This window comes from Lutjanus erythropterus, chromosome 23 (genome assembly GCF_056507025.1).
Source record: "Lutjanus erythropterus isolate fLutEry1 chromosome 23, fLutEry1.hap2, whole genome shotgun sequence".
In the NCBI taxonomy this organism is placed as follows: Eukaryota; Metazoa; Chordata; class Actinopteri; order Lutjaniformes; family Lutjanidae; genus Lutjanus; species Lutjanus erythropterus.
The window spans coordinates 11,861,775-11,871,713 of record NC_139339.1 but is presented as its reverse complement, the minus strand read 5'-3'; the positions used below and the strand labels follow the sequence as shown (position 1 = coordinate 11,871,713).

Below are 9,939 nucleotides of genomic sequence, written 5' to 3'. Positions count from 1 at the left end.
GAGAGCCACTGACAGGGGAAGTCAGAAAGTACAGACAAATGCTTTGCTAGCTTTGCTAGTTACGATCTGAACCTTCATAAAGTAATCGCTCATAGTCACTTACCCAGTATGAACTTAGCGGTGGCCCAAATGCTGCAAGCGATCCTGAAGTAAACTGTAGAAAGACAGACAGAACATATTTTAAAGTCATCACAGACATTGTCTCTGTAAAGGATGATTCAACAATGGCCACAAGCGTGCTACCTACCACACTGTCTCACCTTTATCTGTCAGTCTGAACACCTCTGGCATTTTCAGTGAAGGCGAGTCAGAATTTAGAAGGAACAGCTTGCAAAATTTCTCTAGCAGAAAAATAATTTAAATTTATGAACAATATCAAAATATAATTTTGAGCTATGAGTATAACACAGCTCTGCCTTTCTGCATATCCTGGAAATGATTTAATAATTTAAATGAAATATGTGCTTGAATAATAAGCAGATGTGTTATACCTGTCTGTGTGTCCGGCGGGCTGTACGTCCCTGATGACTGGGAAAGTAAAAAACTTAATGTTAATGTGTGTTGCTTAATCGTCACACCTATAAATCTCATGAGGTGAATGCGTTTGTGTGTGTGTGTGTGTGTGTGTGTGTGTGTGTGTGTGTGTGTGTGTTGACTTCCTAGTCCAAAGTCCTGTTGTCGATGCTTCATTGCAGTCTCTTCTTCATTACAGTGGTGGGAAAGAGGGTGACTGGAGACAAAGAAACATAATTTTGCATTTATTTGTTTTTTTTTAAATGTGCTTTTAAGAGAAATACATCATATAGAAAAGAGTTGAGCCAGTGCTTTTATCAGTTAATATCAGGTCAGGAGTGAAATGAAGACAAAGTATCCAGACATGCATTTTGAGTCTAAATGATGAGGCAAGGGATAAGATATACTTTGTCTGTGGAAACGACTAATTATGTACCAAACGTGAAAGTCTGGAAAAAATGAGTAGTGAATGATCTTTTCTATTAGTCAATCATTTACACTCTTTATTTAATGTTGTTGTCTTGGATGATATAAATGTCATGAAATCTGATATGGGCGTGCCACATCAATGTAGTGTAATTTGATAAAGGTGGGCGGGGCTGACGAAGGCCACATTGAGACAGAGTCAGGCGTTGCAATGAAAACACCAGTCATCTCGTTTGACTGAATGGTGGTAGTGTGTTTAGGCTGCAGCGGCGGGGGCTGCAGGGGATGCCCCCACCAGCGCTGTGGAGAGAGACCTGGCTACACAAGAGTAATGTTGGAGAAACGCAAACTGATGTCATGCTGCGGTGGCCAATCACATAAGCCGATGATCAGACTTCTCCAGAGTGAAGTATGGCTGAAACCAGGTGCTGTCCAGGCAGAGTTCATGGACCAAACGATGATACTCTCCCAGTTGTGTCTTTGTTTTCGTGCTTCCAGCTTCAACATCTGGGTCTGTCTTGCAGTTTATGCTGCAAAACACCAACACCATCTGAGAGTCCATTTGTTTGTGTGTGAGAGAGAGAGAGTGTGTTCATTTGTTTCACAGTGGTTATGCTTTAAGCCCAATTAAACACTCCCATTTACTTTCAATACAACCCTGTGGCTGGTGTGGGAGTCGGACACGGACGTAGGGTTGACTTCAGGGTTCAAGTGTCACACCACCCCAGCATCACCTGCCAGGGAGCGGCAGCATTCATATCTGTAGTGTGTTGTGGTTTTATGATACTGGAAGCTGTATATTTTAATTACGCTGCACATTTAAAGATCAGCTAAGGACAAGGGTTGAAAATTAGCTATAGTAGCTATAAACTCTCTGTGCAACAAATCAGTTTCATGCTCTACATTGGAACTATGTTACCCAGCCGGCTGGGGCACTGGGGAGTTTGTGGCTGGGGCAGGACCTTTCTGTGTGGAGTTTGCATGTTCTACTTGTGTCTGCGTGGGTTCTCTTTGGGTACTCCGGCTTCCTCCCACAGTCCAAAGACATGCAGCATAATAGGTTAATTGATAACTCTAAAATGCCCACAGATATGAATGTGAGTGGTTGTCTGTCTCTATGTGTTAGTGCTACGATGAACTGGCAGCTTGTCCAGGATGTACCCCGCATCTCGCCCAATGTCAGCTGGAATAGGCTCCAGCCATCCCAGAACCCTTCAAGGATAAGCGGTTACAGACAATAAATGAATTAATAATACTGGAAATCTCAATGCAGAGTTGCAGTGAAAAGACAAGACAGATGCAACCGAGTCTGAAAAAAGAGAGAGCAGCAACTTGCTTAAAAGTTGTTTTAATCTGCATCAAAATAAGTTTCTCATTATTTTAAAATACAGAGTCATTGTTTATCATCATTATTCACAGAAAAATTCCAGGGATTAATTCTGCTACACAAAACTGGGCATTTTTATTTACTTTCTTGGAACCTTTGTTTTTTTTCCCTCTGAAAAATAATGTGCTTTCTTCAGTCCTCTAAAATAATCAAATAAAATCATTTGAACAGAAAGAATACTCAAGTGATGAAGTCTGAAACAAGGAGTGGATAACTTGTTTTTAGAAAGTCACACACCTAAAAGTATTGCACTACCAAAAGCTTTTATCTGTTAGGATCATAGAGGTGCATTATGAGGACATCTAGTGGTTTGTTAATATTATTACAGTGTATTCAGAAAGAGTAGAAATATTATGTAATAGTAATATCCAAAGTAATATCCAAAAATATGAGCCCAGGACTACAAGGAGCTACAGTAGAACCTTCCTGGCCTGATAGAGCCCCAGAATGGTAACATGCTTTGTTGGATGACCAAAACCAAGTGACTAGACACCCACAAATTTCCCCTGTCCAAATCCACATAACAGGAAGAAATTCTGTTCCACAGCAAGTTAAGGATGGGACCTTACAACACTGGACAGACATGCACCTGAACCTGATGCTGCACCTTTGGCCTCTTACCAACGAGACCAAGAGATCAGGTTCACGGCTCCTCTGCAGCCGAGCTGGATGGCATTCAGTCACCTTTGGCCCCACCAGGATGAGTGCAAATCCTGAGCCAGACAACATGTGGAGAGACACACGAGACTCTGAGCCATTGTTTTTGCCTTACCATGATGAGTAGAAGCTGAATAGCTCTTGCCACAACAGCTGGCACGTGCTGCAGGAAGTACTTAGAGCTAGCCTTGCCACATTTGGAGGAAATGTTGACTGGCGCTCCGTCTTGTTGCCAATCGAGTGCCAAGCCAGGAAGCGTGGGTGGAGGGCTGCAGAGGGAGCGATATCAGTCTGCATACAGCTCAATCTCACTCTCTTCAGCACTACATCCATACCTCCCGTCTATGGCTGTAAGAAAAATGGGTTCATTAGGGTTTTATAGAAAATATCAAGGTTATTTTTTGAGGATATCAGGGGAACAGGGGTTTTGAAAGTTGAAGACTGTAGGCCTCTGCTCACACAAAGCTTGAAAAAAGCAACTCCACAACCCTCATTATTTTTTCATGCTATTTCTCGGGATCACAGGTTATTTTTGTGAGAGAACAAGTTTTGTTATCTCGAGATAACAAGATAATCAACCTGTTATGAGAAAAATAAAAGATCTGGGGCCTGTGCTATGAAGCAGGATTTACGGTCAGCCGCATAACTTTCAGGATTAACTCTGTATTTTCAGTCCTACGGTGGTGGTTCACTTCTCACTGTGGTACATCACTGAAGCAGGTTATGGTTAGATACAAGATAAGGGATCATCTCAGATAAAACCACCACCCACTGACCAAGATCCCATGGAACTTGTTGCACAGATCATGAGAGATAGGAGAGAAAAGTTATTTTACTTTTGTCTTTTATACTGATATCCACCCACAACAGAAACTGACTGAAGCATTAAAACCTTGCATTTAAGATATGGAAGTAAACCTACTGACCACTTTGAATGACGTTTTTGTATTTAATTTATATTTGAGCCCCAGTTTACACTGTGTTCTGACAGGCTAGTGCATTATCCTAGATGCATGTATCCATGTAAAAAAAAGGGTCACTCAGAAAAATATCATTTAATACGTTTGATCATGTTTCTGCAGATCAGATGACACACAGATGATCAGTAAACATTTTAAATGATGTATTTCACTCCCAAGTCTGTTTGACAGCAGCAGGGCTGCAGCTGAAAGAACAAAACTGTCTCACAAACAATAAGAATCTAAGCAGCACATTCATTTAATTGACAGCTGTAATTATAATCAGACCTATTTGTGTCTTATTAATGAAGTAGTGATATTAGAAGGCCCTGTGTCCAAAATGTTACTCTGAAAACACCCAGCTGAGAGCGCAAGAGAGCAGCTTTGGTGGCGCAGTGTTATTTCCACCGTTACAGCTTGGCTCAAAGTTGCAACAGAGGAGAGAAGCTAACTCAGCCCCTAGACTTCATGCAAACGTTGTGGTGGTGAGATTAAACACAAAGCCCAGTGACTCAGTTAAGCAACCAGCATGCTGGCAGCCCACCTAGACAGTCCATGCAAGTGTCCCCGAGACAAATGCTGTGACCACACTAGTCCCAGATGAGCCCTCATTTACTACAGCTTGACACAAAGTTGCAACAAAGGATGCATGAGTGCTGAAATAAGAATTCAAACCCAAACTAAAATGGTGAGATGGCCATGAGGAATGGTGGCAGCAGCCCAGCTAGATAGAGAGAGAGTCTGGGGAGAGCAGCCCTTTTTATGCCCTCTGGCTCCTCCCAGCTCTCAGGTGCAACCAGTCCCACTAACGACCTACCCAGTCTCTGGTTAAACAAAAACAAGACACATGGGTGGGCCATCACACCACTAAGAACACCATTAATTTAAAAAATTCACTTTGTTAGGTTTAGTTAAGCCAGATCACCAAAAAATACCCTGAGTATGTTGAATCTGCTTCATAGTTCAGGCTCCAGGAGTGTGTGCCAGCATGCATAGATAAGATGGGATCTTCACTCTACATAGCAGTGGATTTAAGCTGAAAATGTGAGACCAAGGAGTTCAAGTTGAATAAAAAGACACTATGACTGTATGTTCTGTCTTCATTCATGCAGCACAAACCCTGACAGCAAAGACACAGCTGTGGCTCTTCTGCTTACTAAGTGTCACACAAAATTGAATCACAAGGTGGAGCAGTGGACTAACCAGTTCTCACTCATTTCAATACTCTCTCTTCATCCTACATTGCAGCATTGTCTTTCCTTTCTCCGCTTGGGCTCCTATGTCACTGTGTCAAATGCACGAGGAGTGAATAGTTTGTTCAACATGTTAAACTAACTGATCAAAGCAGCGGTAGACAAGCAACTGTTCTGCATGGGAAAGTTTTGTAAAATGGTCAGGTGACTTTTGAGAGAGAGTGGTATTTGGGTCATGTATCAGCGGTTTCCTGTCAGAAAAGCCTGTCTTACTGCAAGGTTAAACTGTGAAAATATTCTAAATATAGCACCTATTTAAGTGGGTAAGATCTTTTTTTTTCTGCTCACCCTGTCAACAGCAACACATTGCTTAGCTTCATGCCAGTTCCATTTTCTGCACAGCCTGTAGAATTAGTACATCATACAAATCCACTTCAAATAATCTGAACTATACCGATAAGTACGATTTTGAATGCAGGATTTGTCACTAAGAAAGGACTGTCTGAAATGTGTCAATTGCATCAGCATGTTGAAACTGTCAAATGTGTTGTCAGACTTTCAGAGATTTCCTGTAATTACAAAACTTGACTTTAGATTTCATTTTATTTAGTTCTTGCGTGTTTGCTTGTGTTAAGGCAACATTCAACCAACACAAGAAGTCTGGCATGTTTTATTAAATAAGAAAAGGGAGGGTTGAAGGTATGTTATTTTGGACAGTAGCCCTTAAAATAACATTTTGCCTACGTCACTCATTTTGTAATCTGACAGACTTTCTGGGAAAATGTGCAACTTTATTAGGCAAAAATGTTCATAGTCAATATGAATTTCAAGAGAGCACATACAAATATCTCTGTGACAAAAGATGCATAACAATGAACAATGCAGTGCAGCTGCCTGAGGATTTCCAGTATTATTTGTCTCAAAATATCTGGTGACAAACTCGAGGTAAAATGTAATCAAACCCACATGAAAACACAGATGATTATTCTTATGTTTACTGTCATTAAAGCCACTAAACGCCGCTTGCATGTTGGGTTTCTGTATCATAATTATCTCGACATACGAGCCACTTGACGCAGGTGGAGAGAAGGACGATACCAAGCAGGATGTAGTGCACGTTGGTGCTCCAGAAGGCAAACAGGTAGACAGTCCTGTTGCATCCATTGTAGTCTGGTTCATAGATGGAGTAAATCCACGCGTTACCTTGAGGAAAAAAAGAGGCCAGACGTTAATCAGTATTCTGTTGTGTAACAGCACATCAGTGTGGCACTGGGACAAAGCATCCACTTCAGCCAGTAAACTCTGTGTTATGAAACAACATTAGGAACACTGGTGTGCATTGAGAGTCGTGTTTCTGGCCATCTGGTGGAGTTTAGGTCTAATTTCACTCTCCTTTTAGCTCTGTTTTGGTCTCCATCACCTCCAAAGGGATGTATGTAATGCTACGTTCACTGGCAGGTAGCATGAGTTCATCAGAGTTGTTTAGCCAGAAACAGCTGCATCTGGAAATTACACAGATGTACTGAAACCGTTTCAGCAGAATGGCCGTAACGCATTGATTGTGCATCGGTTCGACCACCGCCCTCGTCTTTCAGCTTACCGGCAATAAACCAGCAGAAGAAGAAGAGAGAGACGAAACACGCCCAGATCTTGCTTTGATTCCCGAAGCCGCCGGCGCAGGGCAGGATGGTGAGCGCAGCGAGCAGCAGGGTGATGACTCCACTCACCAGCAGGTAGATGGGGATGTAGGGCTGAATGGGGCAGTCAAACTGGTACTTTGCTCCTGTGGGACAAAGTCCAAGCTGTGCATCACTTCACCTGCCTCATTATTAACAATGATCACTGTACTGATTGAAACCCGGTGCCAATGAAGCACAACAAGGGTGTGTCATATTTTAAATAACCAAATAAACAAGTCACTTACCAATCACTAGCTGAGCAAATGGCAGGGTACACGAAAACACCTTGACAAGTACTGAAGGAAGACAGACAGAACAATTGGTGATGAAGTTAATTTAATATCTGTGTGACTTTTGCATATCGCTGTCTCTCACCTATTACTGCACATGGAGGTCTGGGGATGCGGCTGTTACCCTCTGACATTTTCTGTTACGGTAAGTCTGACCTAAAAAGACAAGAGACAGACACATCAGATGTCTCATCCACAGCGGGAAAACAGTTCAGTCAATGTTTAGTGTTGATTTACTGGACATCTACCAAACCACCATCACACATCTCAACCTTGAAAAACTTAGATACTCAAATAGAGGCTCAGTAAAGTCTGAAAGCCTTTCCTCTCTTATTTTGAACAAAACTTTATATCCAAACTTTGAGCATGAAGTTTTCCCTGAACTTCTGTCCCCCAGAATGTCTGTCCCCTCTTATTTGATCATTTCCTGTGCATGCATGTGTATTTGTGTGTTGAGCTCAGTCTGCCTTGTTGTTTGTCGTGACACATACTGTGATGAGTGAATGTTAGAAAAGTTCAGTAAAAACATTTCAAAATAATCCTTCTTTTAACAACATGCAAGAACATCAAGAAAAGTAACATGAAACTGATTTAATAACTAAACAAGCTCAAAAAAGAAAAGTTTCTGCAGGAAAAGCTGAAAATTCATGAAACAAATGCACACTAAACTAATATTATTTAAGCTTAAAGAAAAAGGCAGTAAATTCTGCACATTTAGAAATGATAAATTATAACCTATAATATTCAGATAAGTCATATTTTACCTTTATGGGTGTATGAGTATCTCCTCGGTGTATCTCCTCTGTGATGGCTAGAAAGGAAGCTACTTGTCATATACAGCTGTAGTTCACGCCTCCTGTGATTCACAGTGTGTGTGTGTGTGTGTGTGTGTGGGTGCGTGTGTGTGTGGGTGTGTGTGTGTGGGTGGATGGTTGTGGCCTCAGCGTCCTAATTCAACATCGTTTCGGGGCTCTCACACCTTTATTTACAGGACAGCTGAAGATGTGACAGGAAATGTTACCTGCCTGCTAATGTAATTCACCTTTTTTCTTTATCCTTGAAAGTACAATCCAAAAATTTGGGACTGTGTAGGGGAGTGTGGGTTAAGGGGTAAGTTAAGCCACTGGGAAAGTTGCCTCTGTATCATTTTGAAGCTGCACTGACTTGTGAGGTTGACCGGGGTCATTTCCACCCTGCGTCCTGTACACCTTCTCTCGCATTGCGTAAACTTTGGCAACAGCAACAAACGCGTAACGTTTTATTGCGCAAAGTCACATACCATCAATTCTATCGCTGATTTTGGTGAAGGCGTTTCGTGGAGAAAATGTTCTCTGGTTTTTCCCTCTGATGTTCTGCCCTGCCTCGCCTTTGTGATTTACAGAATTTCCTAATCAACAGTGAAGTAACCACCAGCAGCAGCAGCAGCAGCAGCAGCAGCAGTAGTAATAGTAGTGTGACCTCATGTAGCTGTTTGTTTCCTCTTATTTCTGTTTTCCTGCTGGGTCTGGTTGTCCTGTTTCTGTTTGTTAGGGATTAATTTCGATGTTGCTTTAGGGTGGAGGGGAGAACCTGTTTCTCTTGATCTATCTGGGTTTGACAGGTGGCTATTTTCTAGGCTTTTTGATTAATGGTCACCTTTTCCACTGCTTGTTTCAATTAAATGAATTTTTTTTTTTTTTTTTTTGCAACTGTCAGCTCGGTCGTAACAAGTTTCTGTTCATCTCTATTTAATTTATTAAATTTTATTATTTTATTTGTACTTATTTATATTGACATTACATGATGTTGTCTAATTCTGTTCCTTATATTTTTATATTGACTCGGCATCATGTTATCATGTTATGTCTCTGTGACCTGATGTAATATTTGGTTGGTTTTATTTTGTTTAAATCAGCTTTAAGGAAATAAATAAGACTATTTGAATGGGAACATGTATTATTGAATTACTTTCAATAATTTAAAATTGTGTTCACTTGAAAACTTGAAAAGTCTAACGATAAATTTAGCCACTGACTCGGTTCAACTTACCCATAACATGGGGCAAGTTGAGCCACTGGAGGACTTTTATTTCAAGGTCATATTTTCACTGCCCTTTGTCATATATCCACTCTTATAATTTAAATTAATAAGAGACTTCCTGAAATAAGGATAAATGTTTTCATTTGACTTCTGGCTCATTTTTCCTGGTCTAAAATCTGGCTCATCTTACCCCACTCTCCCCTAAATTTTACACCAATCAGGCATAACATAATGACCCCTGACAGGTGAAGTGAGTAACACTGATTATCTCTTCATCATGGCACCTGTGGGTGGGATATATTAGGCGGCAAGTGAACATTTTGTCCTCAAAGTTGATGTGTTAGAAGCAGGAAAAATGGGCAAGCATCAGGATTTGAGCGAGTTTGACAAGGGCCAAATTGTGATGGCTAGACGACTGAGCCAGTGTTACTGGTCTTGCAGTCCAAGGAAGGAACAGAGACCGGCGACAGAGTCATGGGCAGCCAAGGCTCATTGATGCACGTGGGGAGCGAAGGCTGGCCCGTGTGGTCCAATCCAACAGATGAGCTACTGTTGCTCAAATTGCTGAAGAAGTTAATGCTGGTTCTGATAGAAAGGTGTCAGAATACACAGTGCATCGCAGTTTGTTGCGTATGGGGCTGCATAGCCGCAGACCAGTCAGGGTGCCCATGCTGACCCCTGGTCACCTTCTGAAAGCACCAACAATGGGCACATGAGCATCAGAACTGGACCAGTGAGCAATGGAAGAAGGTGGCCTGGTGTGATGAATCACGTTTTCTTTTACATCACGTGGACGGCCAGGTATGTGTGCATCGC

General features: G+C 41.6%; 1 protein-coding gene across 1 annotated transcript; it reads right to left on the bottom strand.

The window, feature by feature from the left end:
* Positions 1-5,852: 5,852 nt before the first annotated feature.
* Positions 5,853-8,703, bottom strand: LOC146305690 (transmembrane protein 272-like). Its single transcript, XM_084712370.1, has 5 exons — positions 7,869-8,703; positions 7,190-7,260; positions 7,060-7,110; positions 6,736-6,918; positions 5,853-6,338 (listed from the first exon to the last, which is right to left on the bottom strand). Exons 2-5 carry the CDS (start codon positions 7,236-7,238, stop codon positions 6,148-6,150), a joined length of 474 nt encoding a protein of 157 aa, XP_084568496.1. The 5' UTR covers positions 7,239-7,260; positions 7,869-8,703; the 3' UTR covers positions 5,853-6,147.
* Between the last annotated feature and the right edge of the window lie 1,236 nt (positions 8,704-9,939).

Excerpts from the sequence above, each read along its gene's own strand:
- LOC146305690 (XM_084712370.1), bottom strand. The coding sequence starts at position 7,238 with ATGTCAGAGGGTAACAGCCGCATCCCCAGACCTCCATGTGCAGTAATA. Across the intron at positions 6,919-7,059 it reads ATTTGCTCAGCTAGTGATTG|GAGCAAAGTACCAGTTTGAC; the intron begins GTAAGTGACTTG and ends TTTGTCCCACAG. Across the intron at positions 6,339-6,735 it reads CTTCTGCTGGTTTATTGCCG|GTAACGCGTGGATTTACTCC; the intron begins GTAAGCTGAAAG and ends TTTTTCCTCAAG.